Source organism: Brachyistius frenatus, unplaced genomic scaffold, assembly GCF_029030835.1.
Source record: "Brachyistius frenatus isolate BFR_SWC_R1_liver_20210118 unplaced genomic scaffold, ASM2903083v1 Contig_47, whole genome shotgun sequence".
Classification (NCBI taxonomy): Eukaryota; Metazoa; Chordata; class Actinopteri; family Embiotocidae; genus Brachyistius; species Brachyistius frenatus.
This window is the reverse complement of record NW_027210646.1, coordinates 1340955-1361412: the sequence shown is the minus strand read 5'-3', so window position 1 is coordinate 1361412 and position 20458 is coordinate 1340955. Positions and strand designations below refer to the sequence as shown.

Sequence of the window (20458 nt, the reverse complement as noted above, 5' to 3'; positions counted from 1 at the left end):
GCATTTCAGAATGTCACGGTGCTTTTGTGCCTCGCACTCTGTTTTGGCAGCCTGCACAACCTCAGAGGGACACATCTAAACAGGACGACACAGTTAAAATGTTGTTGATCTGACCTGTGGTGTTGAAGCCAAAAAGCAAGGGACAGGAGACGGCGAAGGCCAGGACCCACACAGTGGCAATCATCGTAAAAACTCTCTTTCTGGAGCGATGGGTGGTGTTGTACAAGACGGGCATCACTACTGCTGTATACCTGCGCACGCACACACACAAACGCACACACACAAGGATTCGAGTCTGAAAAAGTGCACGGGGAATAGGAAGTGACATTTGAATGAAGAGAAAAGAGCTGATATAGTACAGTAAAAGGGAATAATTAAGAGTGAGGGGGGAAAAAAATGGGCTTTAGGGATGCCAAGAAATGCACTGCTGAGAAAAAGTGGACATTGTAAAGACCAACAATAGAGTAGCAAACCAGGCATTTCTATTTAGAAACAATTTGGGTATTCAGCAATAACCCCAGTGGGGCTTTGATTTAAGAGTTAATCAGCACATTATACGCCAAGAGTGTATAATGAGCACAGGAAAACTAGGTTCAGCATTTGCTCTGAAGAGGCAGCAATTATGCTGGACCCCAACCCAAAATGGATGTGATGTTATGTTGTTTAGAGCCAGATAACTGCCATGATTGTTTATCCTCATCAGACTAATTACTTTGGTTCATCTCTGGGCAAAATGCAGCGTGAAACCCGGAGCCAAACAGGCACAGACGTTCACTAAAAATACTCCTCCCTCGCCACTTTACTCGGCCTTTACCCCGCTGCCATGGTGCTGTCTGGTTGTATAAAAGCATAGATGAGAAAGTGCAGTGGTAAAAAATAACGAACATGGTTTATTGATCAAGTGCTGCTTTAAATTACTCTTTGAGTTTAGAAAGAAAACAAGGCCCATCAGCTGTGAGTCAGCGCTCCAAACGATACCTGCACAGCGAGTACTTTCACAAAGACAATTCACCTTGAAGTTTGACGATAGAACTTCCTTTCTGGTGTATTTATGCTGTGTCTGATTAGCCCAGCTTGACTTTTCCTTTTAACCGATGACAGATCTTCACTGTTATCAAAGCAGTTGTGGCTGTGAACTTATAAACAAACAATGCTGTCACAATGGTAATGCAGGTGCACTACACACCATCAATAATAATGCCCCTGGCGCTTTTAATTAATTTCCAACCTCACAAACGTGACGCTTAAAAGGTATTGTTGACTCGTGTAATAATCAATCACAGAGAACCACAGGACTCTGAGTAACTTCATCGCTCTGGTGCAAACTATGCTGTGTACAAAAAAAACAGGCATCTAGAAATATGCAATCATAGAGACAAAAGATGCGAGAAGTGTTCCAGAATTGTCCGTCAGTCTCACTATCGACTCACATATTGTTGCTGTACGGTATTAAAAGGAGGTTGTTTAGATGTCATGTAGTTTAGGAGATGGCTCCCGCAGGAGTTTGAAACGGGTAGATTAGACCAGGGTTTATCAAATTTTCTCAACTCACTGACAAACACAACTTTCAGCTGGAAAAATGTTTCAAAATCAGGCATCAATACCCTTTTACTTTACTTGACCATGGCCAGGTTAACTCATTTGGAAGCCCTGTGCATGAATTTGCCTCTGGGCCTCTTCCCGTTTTGCATTTTGAATGTGCCATTTTGCCTTTAAGCTCAAACACGAAAATTACATACATCCATTTTCTGCTGCTTTTCCGAGGTCAGCGCACAGTGGCAGCAGCTTAAAGAAGTTAGCCTCGGCATCACTCCCCAGCAACGCTGTCCAGCTTCTCCTGGGGAATCCCGAGGCATTCCCAGGCCTGAAGAGATATATAATCTCTCTAGTGTATTCAGGGTCTCCTCCGGTGTCCAGGAGGCATCCTAATCGGATGCCTGAACCACCTTCACTGGATCTTTTTAAATAAAGGGTGCAGCTGTTCTACTCGGATGTCCCTCTCAATGTTGGAGCTCCTTAACCTCCAGGCTAAGACTTGCCAACCCATGGAGGAAACTCATTTCAACTGATCTCATTCTTTCGCTCACTACCCAAAGTTCATGACCATAGGCGAGGGTCAGAACCATGGAGTGTATATACATTTTTTTCACAAGTTATTTTGTTTTCGGTCAGTTAAAGTCATTAATAAAAAAAAAACAAGCTTCAAAAAGCAGTGTTTTTGGGTGCGTGTCTTTTTGATTGACAGGCCCATGGTGCAGTCGGATTACAGTTATCAGTCGGCAGGACTCGGTATCGTCGAGGTTTCCAATCAGATCGAGTCAGATCTGCCTCTTGCTCCCCCCAGCTCGCCCAAATATGGTCATGGTCACTCCTGGCTCCAAACCAATGGGTGATGTCACTGTTGGTTGCCACTTGGTTGGAACGTATCTTGACTGGTAAATCGAAAGCTTTGCCTTGCGGCTCAGCTCTTTCTTCACCAAAACGGGGCGGTACAATGCCTGTTTTACAGCGGCACCACACCGATCTCCCTGTTAATCTCCCACTCCTTCCTTCCCTCACTTGTGCCCAGACCTGGAGATATTTAAACGTCTTCATTTGGGACAAAAGTTCTGTCTGAATTATTATTATTTATTTTTTTTAAATCGTCCATCAATAAGACGGGGAAATATTAGATGAAATTAATGATGAAGGAGCACCTTATTTGTTAATGTAGATGTGTAAATTCCTTCACCAATTTGCAAATGATCATATCAACAAATATCGAGAGATACAAAGTGAACTTGGGACTTATGGAACATTAACTAACAGACAGTCTTATTAAAGCACTCATCTTCCTCTGCAATTTTACTACCTTCAGAGAAAGGCAAATACTCCCTTCTCCATGCAGGTTGTGCAAATAGATCCCCCTGACACGTCGAGTGCTTATGTAGTGCCTTATTCATTCTGTGTAGTTGAACTGTTGAAGCCTGCAGGTTATAAGTTTAAAGACCCCAGAAAGGTATTAAATATTAACTGCGACATAAGAAGAAAACCAAGCAAATAAATAATATAGATACAAGATGCACGTCTACAGTAAAAGTTCGAACACAGTTCATCCTGCATTAATGCAAATAAACACACAGAAACTAGATGTGAACCTAAAGCTCCAAACCCCAAAATGTAAATGAAAAGTAATCGTTTCGGTGACCTCCTCACCATCTTTCGTTGGGTCACACCCCCACACAAATATACACACAGACACATGTCTATCAAGAAGATAACCGCCAGATGGGAAAGTACTGCCCTCATCCTGCGGCAAGCATTTAAATATCAATGAGGTGAAGGTGAAGGAAAGAAGATACCTGGAAATATGAAACTCTCGCATGCGTGGCATTTACCGTCCAGGTGTCATGGCAACATAGTGCTACGCAATAACTGCAGGAAGATGGTAAAAACAACAACCCCCACACACTTTTACACACTCACCTGTCAATGCTGATAGCACACAGGTTGAGGATACTGGCGGTGCACATCATCACATCCAGCGTGACAAAGATGTTACAGTAGAGCCGGCTGAAAAGCCAAGCACCGCCGACCACCTGCACAGGACACACAGGCAGATTAACAATGCACACGTCCCCCCCCCCCCCTTCTCCACCGTGAAGTGTGAAGCACCTATGAAAGCACACACTCGCACAGGTGACAAAGAGGCAAGTATGAAGGAAACAATGTGCACACATGAGATTGTTTTGCCCCCAAATAATAAGAAAAACAAGCCAGAGATGCCAACGTTCTCGCTCTGCTATATTTATCTTAAGCATTTATGACTATAGGGATATGCGTTGGGCTAATTTACATGTATGTTTATATAAGCATACGGTATTTTTTTCCTCGGATAACACTAGCTTAAAGGTGTATATGTTCTGTGGTCCTATTGCCCTGATGGACGATATCTACATATTGTTAGCGTAACATAAAGTCAAAGGAGGGAACCCGTCAAACACGGCGTCTAATTTTCTTGAAGGGCGTTTTTGTTTTTCAGAATGGAATGAAAAAATGAATTGGCTTTGTGTTTCAAGAAAGTAGTCGACGCTTTTTGAATTTGAGTCCGTGGAACCAGAGGTTTTTGGAAACCCGCCCCTAGTGGCCCTCAGTGATATTGCACTTTAAGCCATTTCTGCATTGGCTTCTCTTTTCAGACGGGGAGGCTACGAGTATTTCTAACTGGGGGCATGGAGTTTAAAAGAGACAGGTGTTGACAGTCAGGGGTTTGACCCACACTAGCACTGCGCCCTAGTTCCTTAGTTCCATATTACATGCTTTTCCTAAGAACGTTTTGAGTGTGCAGTGTGGAAGAAATGACAAAACAATGTCACTGGTGCAACTCTCATATCATTTTCTTACTACAGAATGGTACAGCTTTGACTTTTTCATGTACTAACTGTATGAGTAATATATATGAAGTTAGCATAGGATGGAAAACGAGGACAACTTGTCCTTTGCTGCATCAGTTGTGACTTTTTTAAATCGGAAATTGTCAGATTTAATGACATTTCAACACAAAATTGCTGCAGTAGCTCTTCAACCTCAATCCTAAACCTTGTACCCCATAACTACCAATTTCAAGAAGTGAATGCCTGTGTTTATGTCTTTGTTTTGGCATGCCATTGTCGTCATTTTAATCTTTGAAAACATTTGGGCCTTCTAGAAACAAATAAATGTCGATCTAACACCATTTCAAACACAACATGCAGATATACTTTATGCACACAGCACTTGTTTGTACTCAGTCATCCCCGCAATCAAAAAGATTGAAGGCACACAGTTGAGCACATACAGTGGGTACGGAAAGTATTCAGACCCCTTTAAATTTTTCACTCTTTGTTTATTGCAGCCATTTGCTAAAATCAAAAAAGTTCATTTTATTTCTCATTAATGTACACTCAGCACCCCATATTGACAGAAAAAAACAGAAATGTAGAAATTTGTGCAAATTTATTAAAAAAGAAAAACTGAATTTAAGGATTATGGAGGCCACTGTGCTCTTAGGAACCTTGAGTGCTGCAGAAATTATTTTGTAACCTTGGCCAGATCTGTGCCTTGCCACAATTCTGTCTCTGAGCTCCTTGGACAGTTCCTTCGACCTCATGATTCTCATTTGCTCTGACATGCACTGTGAGCTGTAAGGTCTTATATAGACAGGTGTGTGCCTTTCCTAATCAAGTCCAATCAGTTTAATTAAACACAGTTGGACTCCAATGAAGGAGTAGAACCATCTCAAGGAGGATCAGAAGAAATGGACAGCATGTGAGTTAAATATGAGTGTCACAGCAAAGGGTCTGAATACTTATGACCATGTGATATTTCAGTTTTTCTTTTTTAATAAATTTGCACAAATTTCTACATTTCTGTTTTTTTCTGTCAATATGGGGTGCTGAGTGTACATTAATGAGAAATAAAATGAACTTTTTTGATTTTAGCAAATGGCTGCAATAAACAAAGAGTGAAAAATTTAAAGGGGTCTGAATACTTTCCGTACCCACTGTATTTAATATTGTATGCACAGTGTGGGAGTATCATGGTGACTCAGTGGGGCTCTGCAGGCACTTCATATTGACTGTGTTTGAACATATGTGATCTGTAGTGAGGTCTGCTAAAAGTTTCAATGAAAGGACACAGCGGGTGCAGAAATTGTTCGGACACTGGAAATCAATAAGGGTGAGGAAAGGCTGTTTGATACATTAATATTGATGAATTCAGTTTTTGGAAGTGATGGTGGAAGAAGTGTAGCTGTGACGGTGTGCATTTTATGTTTTTGAGCACATTTTATTTTATTCAATGAAAGGAAACACCTGACTTGAAACAGGACTAACTTCCGCTCTGCAAATGGAGCTGCGTCTATGGTCAGGTCATATATTTGCTGAAGCTGAGCAACATCACTTAGGATGAATTGTGGCAAGTGAGTGCTCAGTCATTTCTGCCAGTACAACCACTTTGTTCAAATACAAGTCACAGATCAAGTGTGCCATTCAGGGGTGAGGTGACTTGCTCAAGGGCACATGATTAGAACTGCTGAGGGCAAGGAGAGCGACTTCTCTTGTAAAGAAACACCTGCAGGAGAGAACCGGCAACCCTCTGGTCACAACAAGCTAATCCCGTGTCCTTCAGATTAGAGCTCGCAGGGTGATCGTGCGTCTTGAGAGTTGAAAATCTCTCATGCTGAACTAATTTGTTTTTTCCCAACCTTTTCTGAGACATTACTGACCTTTACATTCATGCTTAATTATTGAATATTGAACTTTTTTACTATATTTTAATGACCCACTCTTTATGGGATTGTAAGCGTCGCTTCTGAATCTAAACCGAAGAGATACACACTGTAATTAAAAATGTAGCACATGCTCTTACAGCATGACTACTCCCAAAGAAGTTAAACTCATGACTGAATCCCATCCTGGTTTCTGACTACCTCAATTTACCTTTCACACAACATAATCATCTTTAATTTATCAGCTTCTGCTCACTGAGTATGTTATTTTGTTTTTCTGGTTCACCTGCCATTGAATCTTCTGCCCGCTGTGAAAAATAGCACTCCACTGACACTTCTGACAGCAGGGTGGTTGCTTGTTAGACGTAACTGGACTTCAACCGGATGATTTTTAGACCTCATGCAGGTAAACACCTGCCCTCAAACAACACGCCGGCCCCTCCAAAGCTTTAAGGATGCTGTTAAATGCCTGTATCAATGCTCTTGCATAATAAAAAGGACACTCCTGCAGTGTGTTTTCAGTGTGCAGCGTATCACTTTGATGAAATGTGGATGAACGATGGTCATGTACGCCGGTACACCTAATGGAGATGCTGAACAGTAAGTAATGTGAGGAGAGAGGCTGAGGAAATTAACAATTAGCAGGCAAATCCTCTCACACCAGTGAGTAATGTTTGGAAAAAAAATTAACAGTACCTATAAATAGCTTTTTGCAACAAAAGATGGATCAAAATAATATTCAAAGGTTTTCATTTGCTTCTTTGTCATTTGAAGCTCAGCCAATTCCCCAAAGCAGATGAAGTGTCCTTCAGCAATTATGATTAATCAACATGGATAGTGAAACACCATCTAAAATACCGTCCGTCGTCACCGTTTTTCTGATCACCCACACAGTTGACACCATGTCATAGGCCCCAAATGACCCTCATCCTTGACCCTCTTCTTTGATTTGAGTTTCTCTTTGTTTTGCATCTCCCACTCAGCTTCCTCTCCTCTCCAATGTCAACTCCTCACTCACTGCCAAGCGTCTGTATTTCTTCTAATACGTCCCGTCTTCTCTTTAGAGCTCTTTGTGATCCGTCAATGATTTCCTATTTTGGGGGTACTTATACCACAAGTGGCAGACCTTCTTCTGTATTTTTCAGGGGTATCAGAGGAACCATTGACGTAACAACTAATTAGAAGCAATGAATAAAAAAGGATATTTGTGTATTACTAAATAAAAATGACTAAATTGTTAAAATAGTTAGCTGAACAATCTATAAACAGTTGAAGTAATTAGCTAAAAGTAATGGAAGTTGGCTATGAGTTAAAAACCTGAAACTAAAATTTATGGATGAACTGTCAAAATAGCTAACATTAAAAACAATCGATAAAAAGTTTGAAATTGTTATCTAAAAGTAATGGATAAACAATTGAAAGCAATCCAAGAGCCAAAAATCTGACACACAAAGACAAAGAATTGCGAAAGCGTTGAAATAATAGTAAGCTTGTCTTAAATAAACGGTTGAATTAGCTACGGTTAAGTAATGAATAAACCGTTGAAATAGCTATCAAAAACTCATGGATAAATGGTTTGCAGCAACTTCTGATATTCAAAACACTCATCGTAGTAAAACTAATCTAAACACTGACAACTCAACTGTATGCAAAACGTTGATTGTGATAATATTCGTGTATATATGGATGTTTATATGTAATGTAATTGTATAAAACTTACAAAAATTTACGAAAGGAAATCATGTGCAATAGAAAAGAAAGTGTCAAAACCCCCAAAAGTTTGGGCCCACTTCGATCAGTGCCACTGTACTCTCCTGTCACAAGTTCGTAAATACAGATACTCGCCTCCAAGTAAACAGCCCAGGGCATGACCAACGAGGCCACCAGCAGGTCGGCCACAGCCAGGCTGACCACCAGGTAGTTGGTGGTGGTCTGGAGGGAACGCTCCTTCAGCACAGCCAGACACACCAGCACATTCCCAAACACGATGGCCAGGATGAGCAGGGAGTACAGCATGGCGTAGTAATTGCGCTCGTCCTGCCCTGACACCTCCGAGCTGTCATTCCTCTCATCCCATCCGAGGCGCTCTGACTCGTTCCAGAGCTGCTCTGCGCTGCTAAACATCGCCATGGAGACGTCCCGGTGACATGGGAGGTGAGACGTTTGGCAGACCTACCCATCAAAAAAGAGCATTGTTTGTTTTTTTACACATTCATTACATAGCTTTTTTTTTTTCTTCTTCATGCAAACGCAGGCACAACATTTCTCCCCACCTCATCAGTCAGATGAGTATCTGCAGATAATGGCAGCATCATTGCTTGGATGGCTCTTAGCAGTAGTCTGATGAATTTATAAATACAATGCAGCCTAATGGTTCGACATCCCAGCAGTAATGCTCTTTGCTGACCATCACTGTTGTTTGCTGACACAAGTGTTTTATTTTTCCTGCTGAATGAAAACTTAAAGCACATAGGTTATTGATGCCTTCCCACGATATGGCTCTGTGGCTCCTATTGTAATCCTCTCAATCCAGACTCAGCAGAAATTCATGTTCTTAACAGCAAAGTTTGACTGTGCAGTGCATTGATTGTTCCAGTCAGCCTGCCAAATGTACCCCTCTCCATCCCGAACACGACATTCAACACAAAGAATAGAAAAAGAAAACTAGAAAGCAGTGATGGTAACTTTAAGAAAGGGGGCCAGCATTGTGGTTTTGAACAGTATCAGTGAGGTTAGCTCTTCGGGGAGGGGTAATAAGTCCGCGCTGACATCCTGAGAGGTCCGGTTGGCTCTGGTCTCGTGCTCTGCTCCTTGCAATCCATCCTTCCTCTCATTTATTCCCAAACCTCCCCATCTGGCCGAAGGCCAGCTAGCTGTGGTAATGCTCACACCTGTGTCCAGATGGTAAACAAACGGATCCATCTTAGCTCCCCCTCTCTTTCAGTGACAGAAATAGAGAGAAAGACACTGAGAAAGTCAGATCATTTTTAGACCTGGCCCGAACCCAGGAGGCTTTTAAAGATTTCCTCAGTCTATAATTCCACGCAGTCCCTCAATGGCTCCAGTATCATATTATTGTCCACAAGAGAAGCAGCCCGAAGAAGCACAGGAAAAGCAGGCACCAATACCGATCACCTTGAAGTCTCCAAATGGGAGTACAACAGTCAGTTTATCATGTAATTAAGTAGCAAATCATAAAAGATTGGAGAAAAAAAACACATCCAGCCCCAAAAACCTTGCAGTTTTTTTTTTTTTTTTAATTTTTTTTATCTGAGGTCACTGATTATGTGATACAAGGTTGTATACTTCTCCAGTGAACGATTTGTTTATAATTGTAGAACAAATACTAATTGAAATGGATTGTCCTCTTCTCTCTATTCCCTTTCATGTTAGCCACTGATCCTGCTCTCCCAATGTCATAGTGCAACACTCTGACCTACAAGTGTGTGTGAAATGGACCCTTCAGTGCACGAGAAACGCACATGCATGCTGTAGTTTTCTGGCTCAGTCCACATGCTGTGAAATTACTAGGAAGGATGCACAGTAGCGTGAGAGAGCTTAACTGTATATACAGACAATTTACATTATCGAGATAAATAATAGCGGCTCAATTAACAGGAGGTTGCTGCCAATGAATACCTAGCTGACAGCATCTGATTGATCCCCCCTCATGTTCATTTGTTATCTGGAATTTATTACAGCTGCCAAGGAATCTTAATATGAGAATTAAACCTTAATCGTACAATCCAATTAAACCCCGTGATTGGAGCTCCTCATCTGGCGTCACAATCACTGGGGTCAAATATGGTCCAGTACCACAGAGGGATAATTACCCAAAGATGAGTTTCCAATATGATAACCTGTCACAGCACATGCAGAATGAAACAATGAAGAAACAAAGCTGCGAATACAAATTTAACAGACAAACGCTGGAGCACAGACAAGACAAACACATTTCAATGAGGCGTTTAAATGAGTATTTTTTTTATTTCTGACGAAAAGTACACTGACTCACGTACCTGTTACTGTTTCCTAGTGAAGAATTCATCAGATGCCAACGAGGAAAAGCATCATCTGCGCACAGTTATAACTTGTCCGGTCATTGCGTCCGGCACTGCGAGGCGAGCGGGAGGAGCCGGAGGAGCGCTCGGTGCCATTGCGCGCATGCAGGCAAGTGTGAATGTGGGACGCTCACAGATGAACCGCCAAACGCACTCACTTACTTACTTAATCCCCCCCCCCCCCCCCAAATCTCCGTGGTTCTTGTGACGGCCGCGAATACGCGCGCTGCGCTTTTTACACTTTGATTATGCAGCCACACACCGGAGGCGCGCGGACGGGTTGGAGACGTCAGGTGTCTCCCTTTGCGCGTCTGCAGTGACACCGTGGCAAATTATGGTGAACAATTTTTACATTCAAGAGTGAAAGAAAAACTGTTTTAATTTTAGAATCAAATTATTATTCTTCATTCTTATGACACACATTATCATGGTTTTTTTTTGGTTTTTTTTTTAAAGCCTGTCCCGTGGATGTATTCTTCATTGTGACCCTGAACCAGTCTGGGTCGTGCCTTGCTGGAGGTTACATTGGAATAAAAATAGCCAAATGTTCACCTCATAAAACAGCTAGATGAGAGAAACCTACAGAGCATAAATTGGGTCAGTCTGGTTCTATGCATGAAAAAAAAAATATAGGATGGCACACCATTGTGAGTCAAGCATCCTATGGGCTCCTTTGTAACCCTTTTACACAAGAAATGCCAAAAATAAAGTACCTGCAGCTTGTGTCTCATCTCACAGTCCGAGCCAATGTGCTTTGTTTAGCCGTCTTCTACATGGTATTTTAAGATAAGAATAATCCGCCCTGCAGTGCACACCAAACAAATGAGACCTGGAGCAAAGAATTGTGGTATTTTTTCCCCCCTTTATGAGCAAGTTGCAACATAACAATGAAATTCAGTAGATGTCCTCTGTCACCTTACACGGGTGTTTCAGTGCCACATTAAGCTGTCAGTTGAGAGGCAAATGAAGACCACATGGTTCACATCTCCAAATGTTTTTTTTTTTCCATCTTTAACAAATGACATAAATAGCTATGTTGTGGATTTTATTACAAAACCTTAGTAAAGTGCATTTTAAAAAGCAGTGAGTGCAGGTAGTTGATGGCCTGTAACCGCAGTCACACACGAACAACCCCTAACTGATAGTTTTTCCTGACGACACCACCCGGCAGTTTGTGTTTTAACTAATGTAAAAGTGTCCAAGCATCCTTGGTGCCTCATTGAAAATTTGACCCATCCTTCTCCTCCACAGCAGCATGCTGGCAAATTTCTCTTGTGCTGTGCAGAGCCGGAGAGAATCCTTCACGTACTGTAGCCGGTATGAATTTGAAACTTGACAAAATTGATGTGTGACATCCACAACGCACACTAAATTCTGACTTTGGATGATATTACAGTGAACAGCGTTCCATCCACCCATTCAAAACCAGTATCCATTAAATTCTGATTTCCTTTGCTCTCTTTTTACGTACGCTATGCAGCATTCGGGGAATAAATATGAGTGGCAGCTACTGGGGGAGTGTCATTTTTTTCTGGAATGGCTGTTGCTTCACCGACCTGGTAATTTATAATGTGTTAGCAGAACATGTGCGATGTTTAAACCCAGCAGTCCAGTACGACCTCTCCCACTCTCTCCATACATAGATCATAGACAAGGCATTGATTCCTCCATCAATACACACACACACACACACACACACACACACACACACACACACACACACACACACACACACACGATCAGAAGGAATAAGATGTGAAGTTGAAGAGTGAAGTGGGATCTGCTTTCCCTCTGAATATGGGATGCACAGACCTTGTGTAGATCGGGGTCTTGACAGCTGCTCAGAGCTGTTACTCACAGGATCTATACCTGTCTAGACCAATGGTGAAGGTCAGGCCTGAGAGGGCATTGCTGCAATAATGATAAAGGACAGTGGTGGTGGGAAAGTGGAAATAAACATATTCAGTTGGATGAAAGTTTGCTGCCATCTACTGGTCCAAAAGTTGAACTGCTTTCATCCCACATGGAAACTCATTAGCGTGTCCCAAATCCAAATGACTGTATAATCACACAAGAAAAGTGGCAAACTGAAATATTCTTAACTGGCATATTAAGAAAACAATCTCTGTGTAGCCCCGTTAATTGAATTTCTGCTGCGTGTTCTTTGTTATCTTTAATTGGAAGTGTGACTGTAAAATTAAAGTTTGACACCTGCAGGTATAAAACGATCAAGTATGTTAAGTCTTCTATGAAGATCAAGAGCAATGTACTGTGTCCATTAATATGTGGGATGGAACTGGGACACCACTCTCCAACATTCACCCTTCAAAACACAGTATGTCGTGTATTCACATTTGCAATAGGTTAAAATATTGTATATAAAAAAAACTAAATTTAATACTGAAAATGATTAAATCATTTGCCCATAAGGCAGTGTACAAAAGAGATGAAGGAGCTTAAAATAAATGGAGTCAAAAGAGGTTTGTGAACACGAAAGTACACAAAAAATACACAAACAACAATTGATTAACTGTAGGAATTGTAAAATTTGAAAAAAAAAACCTATTAATTAAAAGTGTTGGCAAATTTTTGAGGCTCATTAAAATCATTTTATAACTTACCATTTATTTGGAGTTTCTCTCCTTTTTTACTTATATTTTTCTTTGCCTGTTTTTTTTTTTTTTTTTTTTTACTTTTCTTTACTTTTATATGAATGGTTATATTAAAAAAAAAAAAAAAAAAAAAGTTTGAAATTGTATAAAATGGTTTCTCTTTTTATGTTAAATTAGTAAAAAAAAATAGTCTGGATGAATGCATGTTTTTATAGGATAATTTTTTTTATAGAATTCCATTGACATGAATCACTTTCACATAACCATATTTTAATATTGTAATACATCTCATGTTGCATTCAAAGTAACATATGAGTCAAATATTTTACTTCTAAAGTAACAAGCAACGTGAAAAGTAATTGTACCTCAGGTTACTCGGGAGTAACACCTTTTATGCATATTGTGCAATATTTGATCAGCTGTATGTTTATAAAGTGGTGGAGCTCTAGTGCAGATTTCAGCCCGGAATCATTTTCTTTCTTGCTCGACCCAATCAGCGTACCCTCCTTTATAATGCCTCGCCCTGAGAAACAGAAGCAGAGAGAGCTTAAGAGCCTCGTCTCTTTATGTTGTTCTACTAATATTCATCCAGGATTCAACAAGCCAAAGCAGCACCAGGACGGACTGATAATTAAATAACGACACGTAAAATGTGACATTCATAGCTCTGGATCACATGATGGTTGGACTACTAGATGAATATGTTTCATGTGTGGAAACGGGTGCATCAGCTGCTACTTACTTGCTGAATCCCAGCTGATGGGCGATGTCCAACGCTTTGGCGCTCCTGTTGCCTCCTTTGCAGTGAAACACGATGTTGTTATCGTCCTTTCCTGGAGTCTTCACTTCAAACCTCTGTTTAAAGTGCTCGGGGGAAAGCTTCAGAGACTCCTCCAGGTTGCCCACTGGTATGCAAACGCACACAGGAAACGTTAAATGTACAAATTCAGTGCAGCTGATGACTGGACTGCACTTGTGTTATCACTTACGGGGCATATTAACAGCATGTGGGATGTGTCCTGCTCGGTATTCATCAGGATTTCTCACATCAAAAAGCTGAATGTCCCTGTTTGACAGCATGGTCCTCAGCTGTGTGTAGGTCACCACTGAAGCGAGAAAACACACAAGGAAGCAAACACTTATGTATGACACTATAATTAACTCTAGGGTGATTTGGACTCCCCTGACTGATACTTGGCAAACACAAACTCACCTTCCATTGTTTTAACTTTAACCTTGTACTAATTCAACTCCTGCTGCTGGTGTTGCTGGCAGCTGTGAGGGTAAACTAAAGCTTTCCCTAAAACCAGCTGAGCTGCTGACACACCATTGTTTTCCATTGAAACAAAAATGCCACTCAACCATATTCTCTGTTTCAAAGAGTCATGAAAAACACCTGAAGTCCATTCAGCAGGGACGTAACCTTAACCTAACCCTAACGTGCAAATATCGCTTTAAAACAGCCTTTCAGTGGTACAACAGGAGTTTAATGATACCCAGTATATTAAAAAAAAAAAAAAAAAAAAAAAAAAATCACTGGCACGCAGGTGCGGTTATAACGGGATTATAAAGGCGATCCCTGACGGACAGAGCCAGCTGAACACCAGGAAATAGATGTTTATTTTACCATTGTCGGTTGCTTCTCTGTATTTTGGATTTGAGGTTGTAAATGCCCGCAAAAGAGGCCCATAGGTCACTTCGGCAACAACCCGCTGGCATAAATTTCGTGACAAGACGAAGGACAGCATTGCGAAGACTTATGCTTCCATGTGAACTGAGGAAGTGCAACTATACAGTTGATTAAACCAAAGATGTCGTATTCACTGCTGCACACGGACGTTGACGTCTTCTTCTTCTTCTTCTTCTTCTTTAGAAATAATCCCGCATTTAACGCGGCATTTGACGCCATCCTCAGGTTGAAATAGTTATAGCGCCAAACCTCACACAGGGACACACGGAAATTATGAATGAATGAATTTGTCATGTGTATTAATTTTGACAGAAAAACAAAGCGTCTTGTCATGCATGACAGTATATTAAGTAGAAACTAATTTAAAAAAAAGTTTTAATATTATTTTATGTTTTTATCTTTATCCCACTTATACAGGCCATACTGTTCTGGTAACCCCAAAATCTGACCATTATGCTTGTAGTAGCATCAACACGATTGCAATCCCTGCATGTTTTGAAAAAGTTAATTATTCAGTAAATTATAAAGTTAAAAAGTAAATTATATAAATCCAGAATCTGCCAATAATATTTGGGGGGGGGGAAATTTCAGTGTATATGCAGTACATTTCTTGCTCCACACAATATTAAGGTCAGGACTTTGAAACTTCAGACATTGTTTCTCCACTCTTAAATCCTTGAACGAAAATGATTTCAGACATTCTGGTGGAGGGAATAGACATGAGACTTGGGCAACAGTTAAGAAAGCACTGAACGCAGACTTGATACAGACATTTGTTTTTCTTTGTGGCGGCCCGAGTGTTGCTGGTAGAGCTTCGTGTCTTTTGAGTTTTGTTTCATAGCTTGAAGCTGTTTTGAGTGTCCACAACTTCAGAGAATTTGTGCATTAACCAGCTACCAGCTGGGACTGAAGTCAAGCAACAAACTTCATAAAACCCCCTGGAGCTTGTATAGTTTTGTCAGGGAAACTTCCAAGTCAGTCTCTGATCAAACAAAGCCCTCACACATTTGGATGATTTAACTCTTTCCTGTCCTAGAGGCTGCTCACATCACATGTACAAATATTATCTGAACTACTTACCATCTCAAACTCTATCCTCACAGACTTAAAGCTTTACTATAGTTTGTAGTATGATGAGTAATAAGGTAGATAATTTATCAGCCTCTTACCAAGACAGAGTCCAAACCCTTCTTCAAAATGTAGTGTTCATAATTGACGTCTCCTTTTACCCCGGGGAATGTCACAGAGGAGTTTGCTCTTTGTTCAGATCCTGATAAAAGGGCCTCTTAATATCTATATTTTGGCCTATTTTAAATTAATAATAAAAAGATAATTGTATTTTCTCATCAGTGGACAATCTCTCTGAGTTTCTTCCTTTCCAGATAAAACGAGATGGCACTAAATTAATCCCCAGGTGGATCAATTTTAGTATTTGGGTACACAAATGCATATTTTTCACCATCATAACACATTTTCATCTCTTTGCAGCTTCTTTGTATCCAGACAGCTCTCAAGTGACCACCCACCACCCCCACATGGAAGACTATTGCATGTAGCTGAAATCATCGTTCCCCACAGGACGTTCTGTACCATCTTACAACTACATGGTGAGAAAATATATTTGCTACAACTTCACTGTCCTTGTCTTACTCGGTGCTCGTTAAAGCATTTTTTTCACCGACCCTTGAGATCTCCTTTCTCATATCACCGTAGGGGTCTCACAAGATAGATTTGAGTTGTCACATAGTTGTGATTCGGGATTAATTCTATCATTAGTGTGCTAACATCACAGCTCACCACATTTACATGCTATTGTGTAGCAGGTTTATTGTTAATCTGTGATCACTCTTAAATTGAACTGGTTGCAGCACTTAGGCACACGGTATGTGACCACTGATCAGGGGTCAAGTGTTGACATATCGGTAAAAGGCTGCAGAAGACTTCTTGATGAAAGGCTTTTACTTCCCCTCAGTCACACTACTGAGCTCTCTAACCTGCACATTTACTTCCAGTTAAATTTAGTGAGACCTAATTGGTATTCTGAATCCAGAGAATCACTTGTTCTGTCTGTTTTGCTGCATGTCTTTTCTTGTAATTCTTTATTGGCATCAGCAGGCACTTATTCTATTTTACACTGATGGATCTGCTCGTACCAAACAGGAGTAAATCAGGTTTAGGATGACTGCCACAACTGGATTTCTCACTGATCCTGGATTTGTCATATTTGTCCTGCAGATGTCCTCAATGCGTTTCCCACGTGCTCGTTTGTACTTCACCATACATCGGCCAGAGTAGTGAAGACGGTAGCAAATATTTTTGCTTGTCCTGTATAAAAGTTTTATTTCCTCTGACTAAGATTACCATTGGGATCTGGATTGTCTTGTGGAAGTTATGTATACTAGTTTAATCAATGTATTGTGCTTCCTAGAGACTTACATTGATCTTTCATGGATCCATACTGTTGTTCAAACTGTTTTCACAGTTCACATTTGCTGTCTTCAACCTTTGTTCGTATCTGACTCAGTGCTTCCACATGTTACATGTCACCTTACAGCAGGTGTATTAGTTTGGGAGTTTTCCCCCTCCAAATAGTTGTTGTGCCTGAAGATCTCTGCTCTTCTTTGATTTAAAAAAAAAAAAAAAAAAATTGTTTTAAATTTTGCTGAGAACAGCTCGACTGTTTAGAACGCAGATTTAGATTTACCTGCAAACCTGCGGCTGTGAAGCAGCTTTTGTAATTAAATACAAAAGCTTTATGTGACGCTTGTTTCACAAAAGCCTCCTCTGGGTTTAGCTTTTTTTTCTTTATATATTCATTTTCTTACATTTCCTCCATATGTAATTTCAGACACACATCAGACCCACAGCTCTGACAGAGCCACCCCCCTCACACAAAGGGACAGGGGCAACGCAGAGCCCGACCCTCTCAGGCCCGCTGGAATAATTCAATAATCTGGTGCTGAACAGCCATGATTGGGTTGAACCTGACGGTTCAGGTTGTGATTAAGAAACTCACTGGAATGTGTTCAGAGATTTGCAAAATGTGATATACATTGCAAATTTCTGCATCAGTGCAGATATATTTTACGTCTCTTTGCAGCGCTTTTGCTTTGATATGTTTTCTGTGTTTATATTTGTTGACTCTCTGCATCGTTTTTATGGTCATTTTGCATCCTGTAGTGGTCCTTTTGCACATTTATCAGCCAACAATCTGTTTTGCATCTCTTTACTTTTATTTTGTCTCACTTTGAGACGTTTTGCATTATTTTGTGTTTTTTTTGTGTGTTTTTTTTGCCCTTTGAGTCTCTCTAGCTTTGTTTTGCATCATTTTGTGGTCGTTCACTATTCCAGGGTTAAACTTAACTTGAAGAAAGCACTACCTGAGTAAATGTACTTATTTTCCACCGCTGAAAATGTTGGAAATTCATACTAAAGTGTGAGAAGGTGAAAAATGGCCTATTGAGTACAATCTGCCACAGACTTAAAAGATGAGTTGGAAGAAGAACTCTAATTCTACAGATTTCTTTAAAACACCCATGGATCAAAACAATAAATGTCTAAGTTTTTCAAAACCATATCTGGGCTACATTTGAGAGTACTAATCCTAAAGTAGTATCCCCTACGTAGTTTGTGGAACTATGATTTGCTACAATGCAAAATTAACAAAAAGAAGAACGAAAAAAACGCCTACGAGGCTGTTTAGTTAGTCCATGACTCATCTTTGATCCTCCCCAAACACTTTTTCCAGGATCCAGTTTTACCAGCCTGTTACTCGTGACTTCCCTGCACTGTATTGAACCTGATGGTCAGCTGTGGTACTGTACTAAACATGCCTCTGACTAACCCACCTGGCTGTGCAAAGGGCATACAGAATTGTGGAAATATATTTTAAAGTATTTCCACTGTAAATATATAAGTTATTATTACACATATTTACAACCAGGTACGTTTTGTTGTTTTGTTTCGGGTTCTGATAGCGTTTAAAAAAATAATATTAAAAAAAAAACAAACAAAAAACAACCTCCCCCGCCCCCTCCCCCCCGCTAATGGTACAGTCCAAAACGCGGCATCATATGACCCACTGACTCAACACTTGAACGCCTCATAGACTCATACTCGGTACGTTTCTGTCATTTCTTGTTTAAATTTCATTCCAAAAACTTGTCACAATGCCGATGTTGTGTGGAGGATCCTCCGACATAAAGGATGCCGACGAAAAAGTTCAGAAAATCTGCGACACAGTAAGTACAAAAGAATTATTATTACTGCACTTCCGCTTTGTTCAATAGAAACTATCCACACGCTGAGCCTGTTTTAATTTTGTTGTTGCTGTCACGTCATTGTCACTCAGGTGAAGCAGAAAGTAGAGGAGAAAGCAGGGAAGACCTATGATGTTTTTACTGCCAAGAGCTACACACAACAGCTTGTGGCCGGGACCAACTACTTCATTAAGGTAACCATTGTTCTTACAAAGCAAACAGCACAGTAGCAAAACCACGGAGCACCCAGAGTCTGTAAAAATGATTTTTTTTTTCATATCTCTCTCTGTCACACACACACACACACACACACACACACACTATGAAAATATTATCTTTAAGGGCATTGGTGGCTCCCCAGAAAACCTTTCAATGACCATAAACAACCATCACTCTGGAGTTACACGAAAAGCTGGTATCAATACATCTCCTGTAAACAATAGATGACTGTTTGTAATGAGGAACACAGACTTTCACTAGTCACCAGCAGTTACCTCATTTCTGTGGGGGTTTATAGGCACACTAAACTATTTTTGGTTTTCAAGGTTGCAAAGTTAAAGCCACTATATTATACAAGTTCAGTATTTTTTTTTTCTTCTTCATTATAAAGCAAGTATAGCAGCTGTAGAAATACTTAGAAAGTGTCATAACACTCAGTACAAGGAGAAGTGCGCACAGCCTATAATCAGCACGTGAACCATTTGGACTTGAGTACGTTTTTGATGTCACGAAGTCATGCTCATGTTATATGTCTGCCATAAACAGAGCTAAAAGAAGAGTGAATATTGGACTTGCAGTATATGGAAGTGTAGTTTGTTGTCACCGTGGACTCTAACTTTGCTCGTACTTACCTACAGGTCCACGTGGGGGGAGACGATCACGTTCACATCCGTGTTTACGAGAAACTCCCATGTCATGGAGGAGAACTTGAGCTGAGTGATATGCAGCATTCCAAGACCCAGCAGGACCCTATCGGGTATTTCTAATGTGATCAGAAGCCAAGCAAAGCATCAGTGCCTACAGCCTGAAGTCTCATTATAATCAGTATTAAGGACAGTAGGCTCATTATACAAAACAACATTACATGTAAAAACATACTGTATATGCTCTGTAGATCACGATGATACAATAATGTCACAGTTGAAACTATTTTGTACAAGATGTCTGAATAAACCAGGTCGATTTGTTGTGATTTAGTTCTGTGTTGCTTTTATTTCTGTTATGCTTTCTATAGAATAGCTGCAGTCCTCGGGACATACAGCAAGTGTTCAGCTGGCAGATGATGTGGTGGAAAAGGGTCAAGCGGTGACACAAACAAACATGTCTTCATCCTTCTTTGGGTAACCCTTTTATCTCTGCTAACTGTGGCAGCTGCTGACATGGCTCCTGATACTTGATTGATTAATGGATCTTAAGATTACAAAGTCCCTCTGAAGCTGTGTCCGTCTGCTATAAGTTTTACGTGTGTTTACACTCCCAGAACTTTATTTTATATTCTAGTAGTTTCTAGAGGTACCAAACATGTCGGGCTGAGCTCTTAACAAATTCATCAGGTTTTAGACATCCACCTTCACATGCCCTGGTCTTTG

General features: G+C 40.5%; 3 protein-coding genes across 4 annotated transcripts in view; 1 reads left to right on the top strand and 2 right to left on the bottom strand.

Annotated features, from left to right (window-relative positions):
• drd3 (dopamine receptor D3) overlaps positions 1-10467 on the bottom strand; it is a 28533-nt gene extending 18066 nt beyond the window's left edge. For both annotated transcript variants that reach the window (XM_069703582.1, XM_069703583.1), the window contains exons 1-4: positions 10267-10467; positions 8093-8419; positions 3466-3578; positions 115-251 (exon numbers count right to left, since the gene is read on the bottom strand). In XM_069703582.1, the coding sequence (XP_069559683.1) occupies positions 115-251; positions 3466-3578; positions 8093-8377 (535 nt within the window). In that variant the 5' untranslated portion in view covers positions 8378-8419; positions 10267-10467. The remainder of the gene's footprint in view (positions 1-114; positions 252-3465; positions 3579-8092; positions 8420-10266) is intronic.
• Positions 10468-13116: 2649 nt separating this feature from the next.
• On the bottom strand, positions 13117-14759 carry LOC138623773 (thiosulfate:glutathione sulfurtransferase). Its single transcript, XM_069703462.1, has 4 exons — positions 14548-14759; positions 13910-14026; positions 13663-13825; positions 13117-13443 (listed from the first exon to the last, which is right to left on the bottom strand). Exons 1-4 carry the CDS (start codon positions 14666-14668, stop codon positions 13389-13391), a joined length of 456 nt encoding a protein of 151 aa, XP_069559563.1. The 5' UTR covers positions 14669-14759; the 3' UTR covers positions 13117-13388.
• A 3931-nt stretch (positions 14760-18690) lies between these two features.
• LOC138623834 (cystatin-B-like) lies at positions 18691-20065 on the top strand. The gene is made up of 3 exons (XM_069703581.1): positions 18691-18851; positions 18962-19063; positions 19727-20065. The coding sequence occupies exons 1-3, from the start codon at positions 18780-18782 to the stop codon at positions 19853-19855; spliced, it is 303 nt and encodes a 100-aa protein (XP_069559682.1). The 5' UTR covers positions 18691-18779; the 3' UTR covers positions 19856-20065.
• The last annotated feature ends 393 nt before the right edge of the window (positions 20066-20458 follow it).